Source organism: Ceratina calcarata, unplaced genomic scaffold (genome assembly GCF_001652005.2).
Source record: "Ceratina calcarata isolate Rehan_Ccalc_2016 unplaced genomic scaffold, ASM165200v1 scaffold115.2, whole genome shotgun sequence".
NCBI lineage: Eukaryota > Metazoa > Arthropoda > Insecta > Hymenoptera > Apidae > Ceratina > Ceratina calcarata.
In genome coordinates this window covers 590,713-613,921 of record NW_017132446.1, presented here as the reverse complement: position 1 = coordinate 613,921, position 23,209 = coordinate 590,713, and the positions used below count along the sequence as shown (strand labels likewise).

The 23,209-nt window shown below is 46.5% G+C and overlaps 1 protein-coding gene across 5 annotated transcripts in view; it reads right to left on the bottom strand.

Annotated features, from left to right (window-relative positions):
* The window catches only part of ptc (protein patched), a 36,680-nt gene extending 14,819 nt beyond the window's left edge, over positions 1 to 21,861 (bottom strand). For 2 of the 5 annotated variants that reach the window (XM_018023019.2, XM_026812487.1), the window contains exons 1-4: positions 19,118 to 21,860; positions 11,653 to 11,845; positions 1,081 to 1,270; positions 623 to 692 (exon numbers count right to left, since the gene is read on the bottom strand). In XM_018023019.2, coding sequence (XP_017878508.1) covers positions 623 to 692; positions 1,081 to 1,270; positions 11,653 to 11,845; positions 19,118 to 19,327 — 663 coding nt within the window. In that variant the 5' untranslated portion in view covers positions 19,328 to 21,860. Of the gene's footprint in view, positions 1 to 622; positions 693 to 787; positions 925 to 1,080; positions 1,271 to 11,652; positions 11,846 to 19,117 lie in introns of those variants that run through there. The other 3 variants (XM_026812489.1, XM_026812491.1, XM_026812497.1) reach the window with 3 other exon arrangements.
* Positions 21,862 to 23,209: the final 1,348 nt, after the last annotated feature.

Here is a 23,209-nt window from a genome sequence, read left to right as displayed (position 1 = left end):
CCAGAGAATTCCGAACAATATCAATAGCTCAACAATCACACTCGCTGAATCAATACAACATGAGATTAGCAAATCAGAATGAAAAACTAGAACATCCAATCGAGTAGTCGAGCTGATAATACCGCGGAAGCGCGGTTCGACACAAACGTTTCTCACGGTGTTTCGTGCTCTTCCTTTTCGAAACGCATCTAACGCGTCCGCTCGTTAGCAGCGCGTAAGAAACGGTGTAACACGATCGAGCGTGGATACGAGCGCGTCAAGTACGTGCAAACCGAGGTTCGCGTACGCCTTCCCGTGATCACGATTCGCAATTACGTGTTAACTGTACAAAAACGTAGCGACACGTGAACTAATTATTAATATAAATATAAATTTATTGCATTAGAAAAATAGATCGATATTGCAAAATACGATTGAGTGAGGATGCTTTTAAATGATCATGACGTTATCGTAGCCATCGCTAGTTTCGAGGTTTCCTAATGGGAATCGAGGAGTCACAGTGTGCGGACAATAACGCGATACCGTACTTCACGCGTCGAATACGTGAATAGCAAGAGGCGTACACGAGCGTAACCGCGTATCACTTACACGTCTACGTAGAGTGGTGGTGGTTCTAAATTACCTGGTCGATGTAGTGCATGTCGAAGTTGGGTATGTTCAGCGCGTAACACATGTCTTTCAGCTTCCACGTGCTGCAAGCGACACGGAACACATGCATTCATGAATACAAGTTTTGCATCCCTTTAAACCCCGGCGCGCCGATAACAGCGGCTCGGAGAGTGCTCACCGAGTTAAGAAAAACTTGAAACGATGGCAATCGCTTCTCTAAGCCGCTCCTCGGTGCACACGGGGTGTCCATGAAGTTTACAGAAAAGAACAACGCGATATTTGAAATTAGAAAATTAGAATTAAATTCTATCTTAAATTCTATTGCAAAGAAATTCTGTATTGTCATATATTTTATTATATTTATTGAAATCGTTATCGTTAATTATAATTATTTTATCATTCATCGATCGACAATCGTAGATTCCGTAAACGTTTCGTGTCTTAGATGGAATAAGAAGAAAAAAGACTTACATGTCGAACAGGTGTACGGTGACCTGCGTCGCCGCCTTCAGGATCGCTAAATGTTCCTTGAGTGCGGCAGGGTGCAAAATATTCGCTCCGGAATGCCTCGGCATTTGGATCACGAGCTGATGCGTCGAGGCGGCCGCTTCACCCAGCGCTTCCGAGGCGTAGGTCAGCTCTTTTTGCAACCTTCCACCTTCTGCGATCAAAAAACACCGCGTGAAACTCGGTAAAAGAATTCCCGTTCGACGATTTTCTAGCTCGACAGCTATAAATCCTCCAATCACTGAGAGCGTCACAGCTTTGCAGTTTTTAAGCATTAAGAACTCCATAATTGTTAACAACTTCGTTATATCTAACTTATAAAATTTGTTAGTCTTTACTTAATTTTTAACTGAAACTTCTGATGCGTTCCACCTGCCACGAGATGTGAGGAAAGAGAAAGCCGAATTACTAAGAAAAATAGAACGTTCTCTCTCACACATTGTGTCTGCAATAACAAGTTTCTAATAATTTCCTGTAATTCGTCAAAGGACGCCGCGTTCAAAATACAGGTTTCGGAACGCAGTTGTCTTCCTTCGAAGGGGAAATAGCACCTATACCTGGACCCTTTCAGCGGGTGCCCAGCCGAGCCACGAGGCTCGAGATTGGCCGGTCGCTTTATTCGCGACTCGTGCCACTTTAAGCTTTCGACGGACCACGGTACTGTTTATGCTCGGGACGATTCCCCGAAGAAAAACATGGACCGCGGCACCCGGTGTCGTAACACACGTTTCCTATGGCTTTACGGATATACCGGGAAAAATTTCTGGCAGGGTACCAATGAAAGCGTTCCTAGAAGAAGACGTGGAAATAGCTCTGTGTTATGGGTCGAAGAGACCGCCGGCCTCGACCCGAGACAACCCCCATCGATCTCCCCTCGACGAGCCAAATTTACTACCACAGAATCTTACATATCAATTACTTTTAAGGATGTATTGTCTATACAGTCAATCCCAAAAGTTTATGTACCTTAAAAGCATAAACTTTTGGGATTGACTGTAAAGCCAATACATCCTTAAACAAGTTCAATCGATCGCATATAAATGTACAGTAAAGTAGACTGAAAAATCTATTCTACTGAGAAGTTCAACAGATGAATTAATATTATTTTCAAGATGCGTGACTGTTGATAGATAAAGTATGCGAAAAGGTCGAGAGGAATTCCGTATTAGAGCAACCGAGCCTACATTTCATCCCAGAATTCCAAACGTCGAAGCTAGGAAACTCAAAAGCGGAGCAGTTCGACCGAGGGTGCTCGGGACCAGATCCGCGTGGAGCGCGAGCCGAGGATACCCGCGTATTCATCGGAAAGCAGCGCGGGAAGGAAGGGCACGAGAATGACGTCTGACACGGGGTACGTCGGGACCCCACCTAGTCGGATTTCACCGTCAAAAATGCCGACGGCGTATTTGCTCGTTCCGCCACGGCGCAGCCTCCGGAGACCACCCGTGTTGCCCGCTATCAAGACGGTTCTCAACCGGGACTCGGCCGCGATCCGTGGTACCCGTTACAGGACCCGAGCCACGCGGAAACCGAGTCGGTCGTGCCGGAGAACCGGCCGTCGAGAGTCGACGGGCGGTCTTTCGAGTCGATATTCAGGGATGTATGCCGGAATGAAACGAACGTATATACATATATCCGCAACGGGGCCTCATCGTGACCAATCTGAGGGACAGGGACGAATACCGTGATCGTAAACCTCGAAGGACGAACAATAATGAGGGCGGCGTGAAGAAACGACGACCTGGGTTACTGTGCGCGACCATCACACGGAGTTCCTTACCACGAAACGTTCTCCAACATATCCGTTTTATGGTCAAGATAGAGATCTCTGCTTTTCTTTCGAACGGTCTCGGGAATTCGATCAAGATGTATAAAAATGGTTAATTATTATTGCTCGTAGTAATAAACCGTTGATCTGGCGCATGTACCGCAACGCAAATAACGGTAGAGATAAGTATTAAATAACATTTAATAATGGGAAACGTGCAATTTCCCACAGTCTGCCAGATGCTCTTTAAAACGATTGCCTGTGAAAACACCAGTCACCAACGTCCGCTAATAAAATCATCAACGATAAAAGGTCTTCCGTAGTCGCGGCCACGCGAATCGCCGACTAACGAACGCTGGATAATTAATCAGAAATAATTGCCCGTATTTATCTACGCTCGAATCTATGGACTGTTTGTATAATGGATGCGTATCGTGACGTGAGTTAATGAAAGTAGTTACGAGGCGTTATGTAATACGATTACCGAGAGGAACGCGCGTCCGCGTGGAAGGAAAAGAGGCGCGACTCCTCCTCGTTCGCCGCGTGTCGTGGACAGAGGGGAAGGGTCATCGTGACCGACCTGGGTAACAGGGACAGATACCCTGACCATAACCCCTCGAGGGACGGTAATGAAGGTGGCGTGAAGAAGAAGGGAACCTGATTGCGCACGTTCGACCCTTTCCTTACTTACTCCTTCCACTCGTTTCTTACCGCGCTCCGAGGAGGCGGTGGAATGTCGAAAACCGCTACGCATTTGTCCACGGTAACAATGGCCGTTCGCTGCACGGAATCTATCGGCGAATTGCCGGCCGAAAAAAAAGGGCGAATTTTTATTCGACCGCGGCACGTGCACGGCCGTAAACCGTGTTATTGACACTCAATGGTGTATGCGAGGATCATTTACTCAAATGACTTTATCGGTCGCTGCCAGTATGCAGTACACGCGCTGTACAGGCTGATACAGTTTCACCGTTGAATCGGCTGTTCCACTAAAGTGAACCGTTTACTTTTACCTCAATATAAAAATAATGAGGAAAAGGCTTTGGAGGATCGTAAGTGTTTACGCATATTTTATGATAACGGATTTGAAATTGTACCGCGATCACAATTAGTCCCGATATTCCACTGCATCGATGATCACGCCTAAGACATGACGGAGTGATGCAAAACCAGGAGTACGAATGGCACTTGAAAGAAGAGACACAAATCTTCTGGGAATTAAGAATTACGCAGCATCCTGCAATGGCTCGAAAAGACGATCCTATAATTATTTCAGGCTACTGCATCGTGCTGGCTTGAAAAATCGAAGAAAAAGCGGCGTCTGCTGGAGGGGGCGATTAAAACGCTGCGGAACGTCGCGGTTTAAGGGCTCCTTCATGCTCGCTGATCGTGAGCCCGCCTGTACCAATCTAAATTTTATAGCCTCGCGAGTTCCCCTCAGCCTCCGGGCAACGGAACGTTTCCTCGAGTACGGAATCACTTACGACGAGACTCGACCTCCGCCTCGATGCCGCCCACGCGAGACGAGACGTCGCTAAACGCGGTACGGAAGATGAATCGAACTGTAGAATGCAGCGAGCGTAATAAAGACACTACTCTCTACGTTCCGCGTAGCAAGAAACGTGCGTCTGGGGCAACCACGAATCGGAGAGAGACGGAAACAGGAGAGAAAAGGGACGGAGCCCACTGTGATTCAGCCAAGAGAAGAGACGGAAGAAGAAAAGGGGAGAGACGCGTATCTTGATTTATCGGCGGGGCGTCTCTATAATTATTTCTCTGTCCCTGTCTGCCGCGCATTGGCGAGACCGCGCGTTCCCATCCTATCCGCACCCTTCCGGCTACCGTGATTGCACCGTGTAAGAATCTACTTTGCTCTCTGTCCCTCCAGGGCGACTTTGAATGGTCGCGTGTTTCATTGTCCATCGACTTCCTACTAATCTCCTACGTTTATCTTCTAATCTGACGATGCAGCGTTAGTCCCTTCGAAATCGTGATAACTCGTGGAAGTCTTTATCCATTGGCCAAAAAAGGCGAACGTTATTTTTCAATTTTGAAACCATTATTCATAATGCTGGATCGAGCTTGTTAAAGGCCATGATCATGGTACATCAGGGATACACGAAAAATCTACGGCACGTATAGTAGAGAGGACTGCATTAGGTATAACAGTACCTCGCTCCTATTGCGAGAGGCTGCACAGCGTAGTTTGGAAATCGGACAACGTGAGTCGAAGGGAACGAATGGCCACTTTCCGGTGCGTACGCGGGTTAATGAGCACCTTTCAAATTGCACGTACCGCAAAATAATTATGCGACCGAGGGGAGAGCCCGTCGGGAACGAAGCAGCTCCGTTCTCCCACATCGTCATCCCCTGTCGGCGGGATGGAAGAAGCGACGTTTAACGATAATTCGTCACTCGCCCCGAGGGAAAAGAGGCCACCGAACGAGGAGGAGAGTCTTGAATCAACAGCACCGAAAAGGGGAAAAGATCGGAAAGGAAGACGGAGAAAGGAAAAGAGAAACAGCGCGCGTTCCTCTCATCTTCGGGCACGAACGGACGTGGACGCGTACCAGTACGAGGGAGAGAACAGGTGCAACCAGCGGGCCTTTTGGTCGTGCAACCAACAGAAACGACGAAAGCCACGGGCGATGGAACAACGAGAGAAAAAGAGAGAAACGGACGGGGATCACTCCCACCCCATTTTCGTGGTTCTCGTGCTTCGTCCTTAAATGCCTCAGCAGGAGCAGAAGCAACGGCGGTGGCAACCCTCCTTAAGTTCTCCTCCTTAAATTTCAAACGAGGAGGCTGCTAAGCCGGACAAGGTAGGACACGACCGTAGAATCGTTAAAGGGATATTCCGTCCAATTACTGGTTATACGTTAATTTCGCGAATGTAACTAGCAAAACAGCCAAAAAGCTCTGTGCTTTTAACCAGGATGTACTTAAACACTCCTATCAATTGATTTGTATGTATAATGATCAAATTTGTAATACGTAAGATACTAAGAATTTAATTACGATTTAAATACTTAAATCTTTCGGCACTGACAGCCTTTGGTTTATTCATCTCGATTCTATAGACACATTTAGAGTACGTGAAGGCGCGTAGGTTTAATAATACATATTAGATCATATATACATATGTATAGATTATGTCAAGAATAAAATTACGAAAGCAGGAAATAACTCCAGGATCTGCTGTTTTGTTTAGTCTATCTGAAACGTCTGCCACTGTTTACGCATACTGTGAATTATTTTACCACCAGTGGCCACCATCTGTCGCTAAATAAACGTTCCACGAAACGGTTTCCCTTGACACTTTACGAATCAGTTCCGGAAAGTGGGCTCTTCCGTTTTGGAAGCCGATCCCTTCGCCGCGGACTAACAAGATTGAACGCCTGTCAACGTCGTGGAAACGCACGTGTGGACAGTTTTATGGCGTGTGAAAATATAAGAACCACGTGCTCATTCGTTTTTTGGCTTTTCCTGAACGACGAAATTTTCGTTCCTTTCTCCGACACGTTTAGCAAGAACTAATGTATTCTAGTAATCACTTGGTACCGTATTCGTACTCTCATTAATTCCCATCGTACGAAACTTGACAAATATTTGATTTACGGTTCGAGTTTGTAAATGAACGAATTTAAAAACCTGGGGGAGCGGCTTAAATACGAATGCTTTTCGAGTCAGTGCCTAACAAAGTTTCGCGACAAGGCATAAAACGAGGAAGTCGGGAATAAAATCGTGACGACCGCTGATATGTCCAATCGCGGTCGTTTCTTCAAAATGACATCCACCGGTGGCTTCATTATCGTCTGCGGTTAAAGATAAAGTTTCGGGGTTGATGCCCATCGGACGGATAGTAGAAGAGGTGCGGATGGAAAAAGGAAGGGCCGCGAGCCGGGCCTAAAGCTACTTGGCGTAGTATAGAAACCCTCGTGGCCCCTTTCCCGACTGTTCGTTCACGGAGTTTCGACGGTATGGCAGAGAGGAGAAGGAAGATGAGAGAAGAAAACGAAGGGGGGCCCTTCGAAGCAGGCTTAGCTCTCTGAGGCTCACGGAGGAGCTGAGACTTGGCTCAATCGCTCAGGCACGCAGGCCCACCGCTGGCTGGCTGGCTGGGTTGGCTTGGCGCACACAGAGAGCCCACCGGGCCACCCACCGCGACCATTCACCGGAACCGAGCCCCATCCAATCCCAGCGGTTCTCATTTTCTGCTGTCATCCACTCTTTTTCCACGTATCTCACAATTTTTCATTGATAAACACGCATCGCATTTACTGCTTCCCAAGAAAAGAGCAATTGAATCTCGTGTCTGATTTGATTTCTACAAATCGAACAATAGAACATGATTCCATTGACCGAGGCATCTTATATTTCAACGTTAAATTAAACGAACCAGTTCTAATTACAGAAATCGAATAACTCTAAGTTACACAATTTTGTTTAATCAATCTCGTTTGCAATCAAACTTCCTTGCACAATTCTTAAATTTCGTACCCCGAATCGATCTCATGGTCGACGTCTAGGAATCCTATGAATCAACGCGTAATAATCAGGATGACGTCCAACGATGCCGCGTGATAAATAGAAGATGAGATCCTCTGTTTACGCGGCCGTTCGTCCGTCCGTCCGTCCGTCGGTGTAACAACAACAGATTCCCGGTGGGTCTTTGGACGACGGTCTTCTGACTTTCTTATCCCCGTTGCGGCCTTACGGAATCTCACCGTCTCGTTCCCTCGCTTTGGTCCAGCGCCGCTCCTTCTCGCTCCGCCTCGACCTCTTCATCATCGTTTTCTTCTCCTCCGCTCGGTATTCCCGTCTCCCTCGCACTCGGAGGCATGGGGGCCTAATGAAGATGTAAGCAGTCGGCCGGGTCCCTCGTGCACGGTCGTACCTTCGTCCTCTGTCCATCCTCGTCGTACCAACGCCATGGCCTCCTTGCGCCGGTTGGTCCTCGGTACAGGTCGTTCCAGGAAGACGCTGTCCAGACACTTCCGAGTTCTAGGCTCGATACTCAGTTATCTCCGCCGCCGCTTTCCTCCTTTGACAGAGGAAACTCGTTCCCACGAGCCGATTCATGTTTTAAAATCATCTTACGTGTCGATAGTCAACAGGAATAAATGATCGTACAATAATAATTTCAAAGGATCACAGCATTCCGCGTTCTGCAAGTTTTAAGAAACTTTTGCAATGATATTCGGTATAACCGTTTAACCCTTGTCAGGCCGTAAATCATTATTCGCAAAAAAAAAAATGAGTGGATCCCGTTTCTTGGAATATCCTATACAAGCATATTATCTGGCAAAGGTGAGGGCAAAAGGAAGAGCACTCTTCCGATCTTCCTGCGGCTAAGTCTCCGTCCTTTTCCTCTCTAGATTCGAAACGAAACCGCCTCCTCCGTGTACGCGGATGTTCGACCGAGGGAAAGAGAGAAACGGAAGCCAGGTGGAACGGGACGGGGAGATATTGGCGCGTGTGCCGGGGCATCTCTGTTTAGCGAACCTACCGCGCCGTCGCGTCGTGTACACGCGAAAATAAAGGCAAAACGGATTGAATTAAGTGGACGCGCTCTCCGCCGTTCGATTCACAAAAGCCGGAGCCGTGCGGCTACGCGCCAGCTGGTCCGAGAGAGCCGGGGTAAAAATATTCCCCGCGATTCCGTAACGTAATCACGAATAATTGCGTGCCAGCTCGGTCACATCGCGCTCCGTGTATACCATTCGACTCTCGGCTTCCGCCTCGAGGTCGACTTTAATTGCGCTCATCGAGCGTCGATCTCCTTTTCGAATCGCAGCTGCAGGAAACGGGCCGAAACGTGAATTATTACTTCGCTTTGACACGCCGAAAATTGCACGTCTCTCTGTTCCCCGTTCTTAATATTCGATTACACGATTTAATATCCCTGTGAGGCGATGCGGGATTAATTATTGTACCATTACGACATTAACGCATTCCATTTACGATCACGTTAAATCTGAAGCAAAAGAAGTTTCCCTAAAACGTCGACAATTAAATAATAAATAGTTAACGAGAGGATCCACCGTGTTGCCAATAAAATTGCCTCGCATTCCTGCGCGGCTCGCGGCGTAAAGAGCGAAAATCAGGGGGCCATAAAGCAACGTTTTATCGATCTCTCGCCGGCGAAATTTATAGCCGTCAGTCTTGCCGGAATATCGCGGAATCGCGCCACGGAGTCATAAACTCCTTCACTCTTTTCCGTCTCGTCGCTTCTTTTCAAACACTCCTCTCGCCTTCTCACCGTACGCGCACGGGTATGGAACACTGCGCCCGCATATCCCGGCTGCCTCGGCCGCAGTCACCTCACGGATATCCGGTACTGATCCGCGTGGCGCACGCACATCTCGGATCACCATCTCGAAAGAATTTCTTCTCCGTTCCACCCGTTGCGAGGAGGCTATCCGCCCCGAGACCCTCGTGGGCCTGTACGCTACCGATCACGGACGCAAAAAGTCGCGACAACGCAGTGCAAATTGGTCGACGCTTTTTCAATGGCTCGTTACTGTCGTCCCTGATATGCGATTAATTAACTGGGATAGGGGAAAGGAATGCTCTATGTGGAGACGAAGGGTGCAGGTCTGCGTGTACACCACAACTTACTAAATACAATTGTCAATTATCGAATTAGCGAGCTTAGATATTCGTATGTTCATATTTAAATAAAAGGTTCTATTACCCAATCGCCGGATATCATTTTAGGCCGCACTGTTTTAGGCAATTATACGCAATATACGCAAATCTCGATTGACACTTTAAGCGTTGCACAGTGCGAACGATAAGGATGCATTAAAAACAAAGAAAGCAGTCGGTGAAATATAAATGATTACATCCGAAAGCTCGAGCGACGAGTTTATATCATATTTCTTTCGCGAAGTTAACGCGTTAATACAGTTTGACAAATTGCCTGAAATCGTAATTACCCCGAGATTTCGTGCGAGATACAATACGCAATTTGAACGTGAATTATCATCGCGGCCGGCGCGGTCGTACGGGGGAACTTTCATCGTGGTAACCGGTAAATCTTTCATCTAAACCGTTCATAAAAGCATTAAAGACGCATTACGGTCCCGTTTCGCGTGTTAAACATGACCACCCCGTTGACCGCGCGCCGTTTCCTCAAAGTTTCGTTCGAGACGAATGACTTTTTAATGATTTCCCCGCGCGATTATCGCGGATGCAAATTTTTACCAACACTCCCAGCCCGGCATTACGGCCTTTGTAAACGGCGTCCACGCGGTTCACGGTTTGCTGATCCGTGGCGTTATTGGGAGAGCGAGCCGGGCAAACTCGTTTGCTCATTAAAATCTCATAAAACGCTGATACGTCTTTAATCTGCCGTCCGCGAGCGTTTCCTGCGCGCGAGAGGAAATCCCGGGGAGCTAGTGGCGTTTTAACTCACTGATCCTAGACAAGGGCCGATGATCACGGCCGTACCTAGCGGACCGAGACGAAAGAATCGTCGGAACAGTTAGTCGGTACGATGTGCCGGCGTCTCTCCTACTATTCTCAGAGAGTAATATTTGTCCTCGATACTGAACCAGCACTTTTCATTGTTCCACTCTATCGTCACGGAAAACGGGTCGTTGAACCGCACTGTTTTAAGCAGTGAACTGAATCAACCAGGTGTGAGCAAATAATTCATAAAACAGATTTTCGAACGACGATTAATTTTGACGTAGAAATGACTGAACGAAGATCGGTGAAGATTTTACTATGACAAAAGATATTAAATTATACTTGTATATAAGAAAGCAGCGTATTTTTCGTTTTATAAACCTCAGATTTTACGAGCAATAGGAACCAAACGTATTTACTAACATCCCACTCTGACTTACGACGCGTCTCGCATGCTTTTCACTCGAGAAGTCGTTGGGAGGCTTTTGATTTCAACGGCGGATGGTTGAAGTTGGCAACGGGGTGTTCGAATTAGCGTTTGGACTACGGATAAATATAGAGGCCCACCCAACGAGTAACTAATGTACCGTGTACAGCGGCCGTAGAGAACTAAGGTTCGGCTCGGCTGTCTTCTTTCTCTTTCCAGCCCGAAATTGTCTCCGTTCGAGTTACGTACCGTTTGACCGGCGTTGAACTCTCTCCGGTCTCAACGAGTAATAAGTCAATGGGGCAAAAGTTTCACGTAGGATATGACACGGTCATGAATTATAATCTCGCTTAAAACTATTATAATAAGTTATATTCGACAACATTTGAGAAGCGTCAGATTATGGGTACATGTTCATCAGCATGGTCGCTGGCAAAGAGTGAGAAAGTAATATCCTTGTCACGAAACACAAAACGTGTCATGTACACTTTGTAACGTGTCACTGTTTGCAGAAAACGTGGCTTCTTTGTGTCGGATGCACTTCAGAATTGCAGACAGAACATACAGTGTCCTTAGTCATTCGTTGAATCGAGAGATTTATTGAAGTGTTTACAAACCAATAAGGTTTTAAAACATCTTAACAGGAAGTTCAGTAATTTGACATACATTAAGCTAAGGGATGTGTAAATTTTTCAAACGAAGCAATATGCCATTATTTCACAATGACAGAAAAGCTTTACAAATACTAATCGAGCCAAGACAACTGCATTCCAAATGTACGACACTGCGACATTTCGCGGGCCATAATGAAATAAATTCTCAGCGCGAAAATTTTCAAAACGACAAGCATTTGATGCACTTCTTTTAGCACACGTAATTGATAAAACTAGAAGTACCTAATTAGTGACACAAGAAGGAGACTCACCTTGAACCCAGAGCTGTTCGACCTTGCTGTGAACCTGAGCGGACTTGAGGGCGACGCAGAACGTAGCCAAAGCGACGATCGCGAGGAAGAGGACCTTGCCTGCGTGCCTCTGCAGGAAGTAGCCCAGCTGACTCAGCTGATCCTGCAGCCTTGCCCTGATCCACACCGCAGACCTCTGACCTTCCGCCTTGCCCTGGAACATGAAGTCAATAATTATAATGTTAACCAGTTGTCCGTACACATTTAAACGAGACACAACTATGATTTTTAATTTGATTGCTCAAATTAATACCTACGAAAAATCGTAAGAAAATCGTTTTACTTCTGTTTATTTTAAGAAGCCATAATAGCAGCTTTTATTTTTAAACTGACCTCAGTTTCGCATAAAGTGCAGTGACTCGACGCTACCAAATCAGATAACGTAACAATCAAGTAGTTCATCTTGATATTGAAAGATTCAGTAGTCCCTCTGTTTTGCTTTCGGATCAAGCGGGATCTTTTAAATTCCATTCGCATCACAAATAGACACAATCTCGAATTAGCATATAAATTTGCATGATTGCCGATGGTTACGTAATATATAAAGACAGCCTCGTCGACTCGAGCTCCCAATTCGTGCGAGGCACTGGTGCAGCAAGCTACTGCCTATGATTTTCAAGAAACAGAACTGATTCTAGGCAGCTACCCCAGGGCGGTGTGGCTGGTACAGCAGCCGAAGCGCTTTAAATTGGCCGCGTGGGCTTTGACGATGATAAGTAGCTAGCCGCGGGTTGTACGAACGTGTGCGCCACCCTTTTCAGACGAAGAAGGAGAAAGTAGGAAGAGGGAGAACCGGCGAGATGCCAGTGATGAAGATTGAACGAAGATGGTAGTAATAAGGTGGACGAGCGCGGACAATATTTGAGAGGAGAAAATTAAGAGAGTGAGAAAGAATTATAAATAAAAATTGTCAATGCTAAGGGAAATAAGACGTTATGGCAGCGGCATTACCGCGGTTGAAGGAAATTGAAATTAGAGACGAATCATTTTCGTTACGAAACGAATAACAGAAAATAGTTGGATAAAAACCGTGAAAGTGATAAAAAGAGGTGGAAGGAAGATAGAGAACGGACGATGGGAGAGGGCAACATTGCGAGCGGCAACGTTGCACACTACCTGGTGGCCGGTCTGACAATGTGCACCACGGACCACCCGCAACAATACCTATCTTTCCTGGCCGACAGGGAAAGAAAGACGGAGAAGAGGGAAGGACGAGAGGAGGAGAGGCCCACGGATCAGAAGGGAATCGAGCTCGCGGGAGGAAAGGAGCGGACGCGGGCTTTTCTCCTCTCCGTGCTCTTTCTGCAACGCGTCGGCTCCGCCGGGTACAGTTAGAGAGCAAGAACTAGGAGAGAAATCGGGAATAGGTGATGCGACGAGAGGGAACGAGAAGGAGAGGCGTAACACGGCGCACGATAGACGTACAGATGAAAATACAGATTACACACGCTTACGTATCTCGGGGCAGTAGCCGGGGCGTCCAGTATCGGATAGCAAGGTTTTCCAGCCAATTAACTCCGGTGCCGCGGCCTCGCGGCCCGCCAGACTCGGGTAACTCTAGACGTGCAGACAATCCTCGTCGGCCACATGGTCTCCGGGGAATCTCGGCTCCGTAGACCTCCGTGGAACATGCCCCGACCGATGAGCGCGTGTTTACGTTCCCCGATGAATTCGTTCCTCTTTCTCATCGCCCGTACCTCGTTTCCTTTTTTTACTTTTTTATCAAAGAAGATTGCCACCGATCGATCAATTCCAGAGGCTTCGTATGAAATTCCTCGGCGCGGTTTAATTCGCTTCTTCTACTACTTCTTTCAAACCGACCTCATGAACGTGCTTGAATATTTATTACATACGCGATCCTCGTTATGTGTTTGAATTTTAATGATGAACATAGTAACAAACGCATTTTTTTACTTCGAGTAATAACGAAGTTCTGCTTTGGCAGGTGGCCTACGGCTTTTGTATCGCGCTGTATGTACACAGAAAGATAAAAGCTGACCGACAGGCTCACAATCGAATTCTTATTTCACGTCCCGTCCCTGTCAAAGAATTAAACAGCGATTACAATCGAGTATAAGCAACAAGAAACGCTTGCATCACTGTCGTCGACTTCGAGAAGCGAACAGCCTGACAGGATCTTTATAGTGCCGAGTAAGTACGTAACACGTGCACGCGTGCATGTGTGTACGTACGTGCGTACGCGATACGAAAGGGGCACGGTCTCGAGTACGAAGGAAATTCGACGAGCCGCCGGAGGTAGGGGGTGAACATTTAACGAATTTATGTTATTCGTACTTTTAATGTTTTTCTTACAGCGTGACGCGAGGTTCGCGAGGAGATAGCAGACAGCATAACAGGATCTTATGTCAACGATGGTGGTCCCCTGTGCCACGAGGTTGTAATATGTAGATATTGCCCACCACGAGAAACCCCATAAGGCCCGCGGGGATCACTTACGGGAAAAAGGGGGAATTCCACCAGCTCTGTTCTCTCTCACTCTATCGCAGCTCTCCCGTATACACGAGAGAGCCTATATAGACGTCTCGAGACCGACTCGTGGCGTCGTCGCTTCCTTTTTCTCCTTTATTTCACTCTCCCTTTGTCCTGCTCCCGGTCCCCTTCCATCGCAGTCGCTCCCTTCACGGTCGTTCGCGAAAATTCGAGCACGACACGCTTGTTACTCTATGCAACGTCATTTCTATATGCAATTTCAATTATACTGAATTAGAAATTAAATATGGAAAATGATTTGGCGAGCCACATCCTGTATATTATTCATCTAAATCTAAAACCTGCTCAAGATTCCCTGTCGAACGAACAGTTCACGGCGCTCAGTAAATGTTCCGCGAATTTACATGCCAGTAATGGAATTGAGTAAACACACGCACGCCCTGCGATTCCCATGTAGATGGGTGAAGCCCGACGATGCCTATCTTAGACGCCTCTCGTCTAGATGTTGCATGCGCGCATTGAAATCGCCGCGGAACTTATAGAATTAGTTGCAGCAACGTGTTCGGCTCGTAGCCACATAGTTGCGCATAAGCGCGTGTGCGTTTACTCGCTGGCTCGCGGTTACATGCGACTTGCCAGATAAACGAATAGTTTCTTGCGGTAGGTACAGCTCGAAAGTGTCCGCAAGAAACTCGATCCGACTGGCACTCTAATCGGCCGAAGAATTCCAACCTATTCGAAAGGAAAAGCCACGCTTAGATTCCGGTAACGAGCTGCCTCCACCTTCCTTCCCTGGCTACGTACCACGTCCAGGCAAAAACGTGCCTCTTCCTGTTTGACACATCAATTGGAGCACCGCATACTTTCGTCTGATCAATGAAACACGAATCTCTCTTCCCTCATTTTTATTAAATAAATAATGTAACAAAATCCTACTTATTACACCAGAAATAATTAAAATGGAATTTAAGAATTCCTTCAAAGCAATTATTCCCCTACCGGGACCAACGTATTCCTTCCTCTATCATTTACCTAACAAAACAACGGAACCTTCAAAGAGGAAGGGATCCTCGCTAATTTCATAATTGTTAGCTCACGCAACAAAATCTACAAGTTGAACGTTTGAACGATAGACAGAGACCGCATCGATCAGGTACTGACCCTGCGCAAAGGAGCCAGCGGGATGAAGAGGATTCAAGGAAGCAAGGGGCGTGTATCCTTCAGCAAGGATGAAAGGCACAGAGCCGACGTTACCCATCATCCATTTCGCTCTGACTTATTCTGTCGACCTTTACGGCGAATTTGTACCATTAGAAGCGGAGCAGAGCTGGCATTCTACGGTAGACCTCAGAAGATTTTTCACGCGAAAATCCTCGGCTCCTTTCTTACGACTTTCACGTGACCGCTTCAGATCGGATGATCTCACGTTAGAAAAGCCGAATAAGATGCAAGGTGATCGAAGAGCGTACAATGGCAGCCTGTCAACAAATTTTTAGGAATCGACAGAGAACCGTTTGTCCAAGCTATGGCTGACGCCGTTGAGGGAAGAAAGCGAGAGATGATGCAAAATTTCTCGCGGTAGAAATAATTGAACCCACGGACGTAACAAAGATGCAGAGTCATCTGACGCCTATTTTACGAGCATCGGCTACATGCACTCCACCCGAGGAAAAGAAAGAGGAAATATTTCTTCTTCATACGAATTTTGTAAATACTGACGTCTCTAACTGTATCGTCGCCGTGGAAAGACGGATACGCCCTGAACGGCATTGGCTCTGCCACCCTTCGGTCGGTTGTGAGAGCCTCTTTCGTAGGTATTATTAGTGTAACAGCCTCACACGTAGTGTCGGCGCCCTTTAATCTCACTCGAACGGACGGCACCGACGCAACGTGCGTGAATGTACAGCATTGTGCTCTCGGTCTCTCGGGACCGGGATATCTCAGCTGCCACAAATTAAGACACGATTATAAAATACGTAGCAGAATTTCTGTCCCCGTCTCAACGTCTCTACGTTTCCTGTACTCCGATTTCAAAACAGGGTTAAACACGAAGCCACATAAATTCAATATTTTCATAATTATCACAGATTATTAGTAAAAATGAATGACCAAACTGCACGTCACGGTTTCCTTGATGAATGACTACTAAAAATAGTATTTTATAATGAAGAGACAGGCGTGCAGAAATGCCAGTCGGATGCTGCTTATAGGAAATACGATCACGTGGCCGTGCACAAGCGAACGATTGTGTATAGGAGGTAGTGCAGGAGGTCGAGGTCTTTGCCTGTAACTGAATCATCCTCGAGGACGGTAAACAAATTGAAGTAAGTGGAGCCTCGGCGATGATGCATACGTATGCATATGCATTGCTCATCGACTTGAACACACAGGCACACTGATGCGCACTTCCGTAAGACGAAATCATTCCTTCCCCACAAACATTAAGTGATAAGTGACAAGTGCAATGTGAGTCAAAGGCGATAAGCAATACGAGGAAGTTTATATAAAAAGTGTAGATAAAATCATTTTAGTGGTGATGAAGTAAAGTATAATCTTTGAGAAACTGTTGTTTATTGCAGTATAGAAAATTTACAACATCAGGTTCGACGAAAAAGAGGAAATCCGTGCAGCGGTTCCATCGCACGCGTCGCGTCGTGCGTATATGCACGCAGAGAGCATCGTAAGGGCAGTGGCCGTGACTGACTGACTCATCTGGCATGAACGCGGCTTGAGCGGCTCTCCCATTTCAGACCGACGAGAAAAGTGGAGCGTCGACCCCGAAGAGAACGCGTCTCTTTTTTTCTTCTTCTCCTGCCCCGATAACGCCGAGACCGCCACTGTCATCACTTCCCGCCGATATCGAGCACGCTGACACCGCGCGATTGTGCAACCGCGTAAACGATCAAACGGCAGCAGGCCGCGGCTCCGTTTTCCTCGGCTCGCGGTCCGCCCTAGGTGGTGGTATGAAAATTTAGTTTCATAGTTTTATTTGTTTTCTCTTTGCCTTTCAACAGACTTCGCTCTTGAGTAAATGTAATTAATACTTCGAACACATAATTTCAACCGCACTTGCGTCCTGCATATTTTAAAACCTAACTATGTTAGATTGAATCATTGAGAAGTTTAATGTACGATCGGGTAATGCCGATGGCATCGTTCCCCAGAAAAAGTTGCCACAATTATAATAAAATGCATGCATTACTTTCAATTGCCCTCGGCCTGATGAAGGAACAGGTCGAGATACGTGCACCTATAATAACAGGCGAACCGAGCGTCAGTTCTCGAGAACGTTTTGCTCAAGCTAGTCTCTCTGGGTGGTCACACGAGCAGTTTCCACGTCGCGGATCTATATACCGGGTCGTCCGACTTGAACAGAGTTCGTTCTAAAAAGAAATCCATGTCCAAATCAGAAATTTACTACTGTCCTCTGTGACAATTTACAGTCGCAAAAGAACGGTATAATTTCTCTCTCCAGTTTTACGTTCACCGATCAGACTTCGACATAATATAGGACTATTCTTTAATGACCTAATAAACTTGATTTTTTTCGATCTTCACGAATATCTGGGAGCTACCGAAGAAACTGGTTTCGAACGCAGAGCAGAAAAAAATTGTTAATTGGGATCCTTGGGAGAAATGTGGGAATAAAAGAGGCGTTTTCTACTTTATGATGGTCCCAGATAATATCATCGCTTATATGGTTATTCGATAAAACTTGTTCGCCGAATGAGACGAGAGCTCGCGATTCAGATATCAAGTTGTCAAAGGATCCTTCAATGGTACAGTTATTTAATTGAATGAAGTAGTAGGCGATCGTAAGAATGGAAAATGAGACAATTCTCAAGGGGGAACTAGTGACAGAAGGTGTTCGAAGCTGCTCCAGGGGGTGTGTTTCAGGGTTCTTAGAAAACCCGAAAGAAAAGACCTTGTCGTCGAAAGCTCGCAGGGTTCCGTGGTGCTCGGAGCCCGTTTCGAAAGGTGATAGGGCCCGGGGTTCACGTGCCGTGCACATTCTGCCTGAGATCCCAGATGGAAGGATCTCGAGGGACGATCTCAGTGTCGCAAGACCGCTCAAGATCGTCTTCGTCGTCTGAAGAAGACTTTTTTTTTTTAAGAAACCAGAAGTTCGTGCCGTCGAAAACATAGAGTGGGGAGGCGTGCTTCTTCAGCAGGAAGTCGATCCTTCGTCGATCCGCACTTTTCAACCTTCCCTCCTGTCTTTCTTTCGTCATCATCCACCCGCGTCTCAACTTCGAAAACATGTCTTCAGACCACCCGGGTGTGTGAAAGTTTACAGTTAGTTGTTAGAGAATTTCGAGGGAGAGAAACAGACTTCATAGAAAGGGTATTGCCCCCTAAGCGATCTTAAACCTAACTTATGTCGTTACAACTCAGTTACACTCTTTTTCCAATATGATTGCAGATGAGATAACGACGAAAACGACGACTCATAGATGCAAGTACATCTTTACACTCGTTTGGATTTCTATTTTACAATTTCGTTAGGTCTTCGTCGGATGAAGGTCTAATCTAAGAAATGCATGCATCGTATCACGTCGATTACAGATATCGCGTAACGACCGATAGAAAGTAACAGCTTCGCTTACCGCTAGCAATACAATTTACATTGAATTTATGCTATCTATATGCATCTCGTCACGGAGTAGCGTGTGATCGTGCTATTATCTACTTCTAGTTAACGTAACCGGTCTTCGTGCATGCAACAATGACTTAAGTGAACTTCCTATAGTAGATGCGAGTGCTTTGGGCAGTACTCTTTACAGATCGTATTTAAATTCAACGTACTTACCTACAATTTTCGTTATATGCCTTCACACATTCAAACACCAATCTCACGCACTTCCGAAATACGTATTCAACGTTCGATTTTTCAATTATTCGTATTCATGTAGAAAATACATGTATCTTTTTTTTACATACGTACCTGAATGAATAAAAAAGATCAATGACTAACCTTTTCAAGCTGATCCAACGCTATCGCCGCATCCGTCCAACTAGGTCTGATGTAAAGATCCGACTCGTGTCGTTGTTTCGCGTTCTCGGTGGAATTTTTAACATTTTCACAATGACTCTTCGCGGAATTTCCGTTCTGCGACGAGTGCGGACACTGAGAACCGGAAGGGCGTCCCGCTAGGATCCCTGTGGGGCCGGACGCAGAAACCATGATCCGTCATACATTCGCCCCGGCACGATTCGCAGTATGATTATTTTTAATAATGCTCTCCACCAAACGGCAGGTATATCTTTCCAGTTTCGATGTTCCCGGTCGCTTCGCCACCCCGTTCCGTTGCCGTGCGTGCGCGATATGAACCTCGAGAACGGGACAAGAACCAAGAGACACGGACACGAAAGAAAAAGGAAAGATCGAAGATAAACGATTCCACTTCGGTTCACACTTGTTACCGCGGTTGCACGATAATTTTCGCACGAGCCAGCCTCTCCAAAAACACTTGTCACAGCACAGGTTCGGACGGTGGTTCCTCTTGTCAACTCCGGCGTGAATTCGTTAACACCGTATATGCGAGGCACGGTAATCAAAATTCGCGCACGAGGTACACACCACAATTTCTCCTGCGCATGCGTGGGTAGTGCATCGTGCCCATCGATGGTATACGGACGAAACGGAGAGAGAATCGGTTTTTAGGTTAGCTTCGTACCACCGTAAAAGAGTAAATATACGTGAACAGCTCCCCCTTCGCCGATCCGTTCTCTTCTTTTCACCTCTTTCTCTAACCCACCGTTTCGCTTTTTCAGCTCGGATCCGCGGTATCCTCTTACTCCCTCGCCCGGCAGTGCCTCTCTCTTTTTCTCTCTCGCGGGATTCACGGTATGTGTCGCCGAGAAGCACGAGGGCGCACACGCGAGCTCGCTTGTTTTGAAGTATCACGCGACAACCGGCTGTACGTGTATCGTCGCCGATGTTTCCGCGGGAACCGTTTTCGCTTTCGCGCGAGCACACGTGCCTCCTTCTTATACCACGGAAAGGGTGCGAAACGCGTACGATCCAGCGTTAACAACGATTCAATCTCACTGTGTCCCTCCGTCGACACGAATACCCAGCGTGGCACCGTAGTCCACGCGCACTCCTCTCAGTGTCACTGTCACGATCGCTGTCACTTGACACGATTAGACCTCGTTCGAGCATCCGCACAACACCTGAGTAGATCCGCCGCGGCTACCGGGTTCGTATAAGCGCGGCAATAACTAGCATCCGATTTACGCACGGAGGCGTAGGCAATGTGAGAGGACGAGAGCGTTTCACGGTCCAGGGACGGCAGCTGGGATCTCTCGCCGAAGTTCAGTAAGTAACCCTCTGTCACGCGTTCTGTAACGACGACGTCGACGTCGTCCTCGTGTTCGGACACCGGCGTGCACGACTGCCACTTAGAGCAGTCTAAGTCCGTACTAAGCGAAACGCGGTGCCACATTTCTTCCGTGGCCTGCCTTCTGCGCCGGCCATAGTTGACGGCCCCCCTCCAATGAAGCCACTCGCCCGAGATCGGAGCTGCACAAACATTCAGGACCGTAATTCCACGGTCGCTTTTAAATAAACTTCACCCGTTCGGAGAAATACGAACCTCGATTGGCAAGTATTCAGTTGCAATACCTTGATAAGATAATGCAATATATTTTTAAATCTATTTTTCTGACAAATGAAACGAACCGAATTTGACACTCAATACGTTTATTATACATCCACTTGTTACACAATAGAATAGCAATTCTATATCTGGTTTTCTAGATAATTGCATATTTTTTTAAAGCAACGAGCATCCTATTTTATTCCTAGTTACACAGTTGTAAATTGACTCCGTTTGCTCTTTACAATAACAAGAATCTCAAAGATTCATTTAATACGATTGATGTATAATAATATATTATAATATATAACAACGATAAAATAAAAATCGTTAAAGAAATAAATTGATTCCAGTGTATGGTGTTATCATAATTTTCGCGGTATAGAGGTACGTCACTGCTGGTACCGATGACGTAGGCGAACCAAGCCGAGTTTGGCCGAAGCGATCAGAACTTATTCGTGATTGGCTGAATCAGCGTAGCGTTCTACGTTGCTAGGATACGGCGATGTGCCATCAGAAAGGGGCGCAGGGGGCACGAGGCAGGACCACACACGCGGTACCATTTCCCCTCGAGCAAAAACATTACTCACACATGCACGCGGGATTGACTACGTGACACGCACGCGACGCACACAGAACAATGTGGTTTACAGATCGCCCTGAGCTCTTCTTTTCTCTCTCGCCCATCTGGCTGGCTCCTCTCTCTCCTCGTCGTTGCACCACACCGTCCGCGAGACGTTTTATACACACGCTCCCCATGTTCTGTGTTGGTCAAAGAAAATCCAGACGATTCATGAAAGCGCAGCGGACGCGGTCGACGCGCGGCGGAGATGCTGAAGACGAGCGGAAAGAGGGCCACCGATGCACGGAACGTAAACACGGACTCCCTTACGGGCCTCCGAAGATCAAAATCGCTGCTGCTCCGGGCAATATTAATCGGGACCGGAAATACGGGAGTTTGCTGCACACCAACACGGCGAACGTCCCCCTCGCCACGATCGCCGAAGCGAATCTGCATAATTGATTATATGCGTCTGCCGTGCCACTGGTTATGATTTGATTGGCGGCCGCAACTATAGGGTTCGGTCGCGTTCTCTCTCCTGTTATTATTGTTGTCTGCTGCACGCGTAATCGAATCAAACGTTCCTCATGAACATTTTTGTACAATTAATTCTTCATTTGTATCATGCGTAACTTCAAAACGCATTCTTCCTATTTAATTATCCTGGTAGTTGCGCGATCTGTGCACGGAAGAGAAAGGAGTAACTGTTTTTTGAAAGTGTTCATTAAGCCGCAGAGGAGAGCCAGACGATTAACTTATTAACCTGTCTTCATAATATCTGCATAACGATGCGACTTCATTAGGCGTTGTATACTACTCCCGTGCGCGTGATCGCGTGTATGCGTGTACGCCTGTTGCTCGCGGAATCGCGCACACACGTGCACACGCTCATTGGACACTTTCACACGTACGTACGGGCGCACGTGTAAAAGGTGGACGCGTGTATGGCGAGGCCTGCGTGAAGAGGACGGGAGGAGGGACATCGGCGAACAAAGAAAATTAAATAAGAAGGAGGGAGAGAGAGCTAGTCAAACTGGCAGATTGAAAGAGGTAATGTATAAATATGCGACCACCCACTGCGACACCAAGCCCGACACCCTGTTCCATCGAATACGAAACAATTTTCGATTCTGATACGGACTGACGTCCCTCTTCCCCCGTGCGCTCCGATTACGGAGATCTTGCGGACATTTGAATCCAATTTCTTCAATCTTCGAACGGGAGGTCTACATTTATATTAGTGTTTTAAAGCATGTGGATTAATGCTGAGAAAAATGAAACTTTTATCAAGATCCAGATTACTGTACATGCAATAAGAATTTCTTGAGTTTTCATTAGCACTGTAATGAGTTCAGTTTACTCTGATTATGCTGTACTAATTTGAAGTAAGAATATACGTATGCAAGTTGCTCGGAACGTTCAAAGGGTTAATCTAAGATCGTGAAAAAATATTTGGAATAACATTACTTATGTTTGTGAAAACATAGATAGGAAGTATTGCTTCACGTCATTTAGTACGAAAGGAGCAATGGCGTTCATTGTTTGCGTGATGTAATGTCCGTGAACGATACGTTCCAGCGACATCGCAAAATAGAAAAAACACCGAGTCGAAATTTTTATAAGTTCTTGAACGATCGACCATTATCTCCGTTCCATACGTCGTCGACGGTGAACTGATACACTATAAAGTGTTAATTGAACTTACCTCTTTTTATACTCGAATTTTTATTTTAATTGATCTCCCTTCTGTATTTTATTCGAAGTTCCAGAATTGTTGAACGGATATTTTATGTATATTTCTTAAAAGTCTTAAAACTCTGAGAAACAATTGTTAATTTGATTCGCTATGTGTACTCCCCGCCAGGTGCAAAAAATATTGTAAGTATCAAGTAACGATCATGTG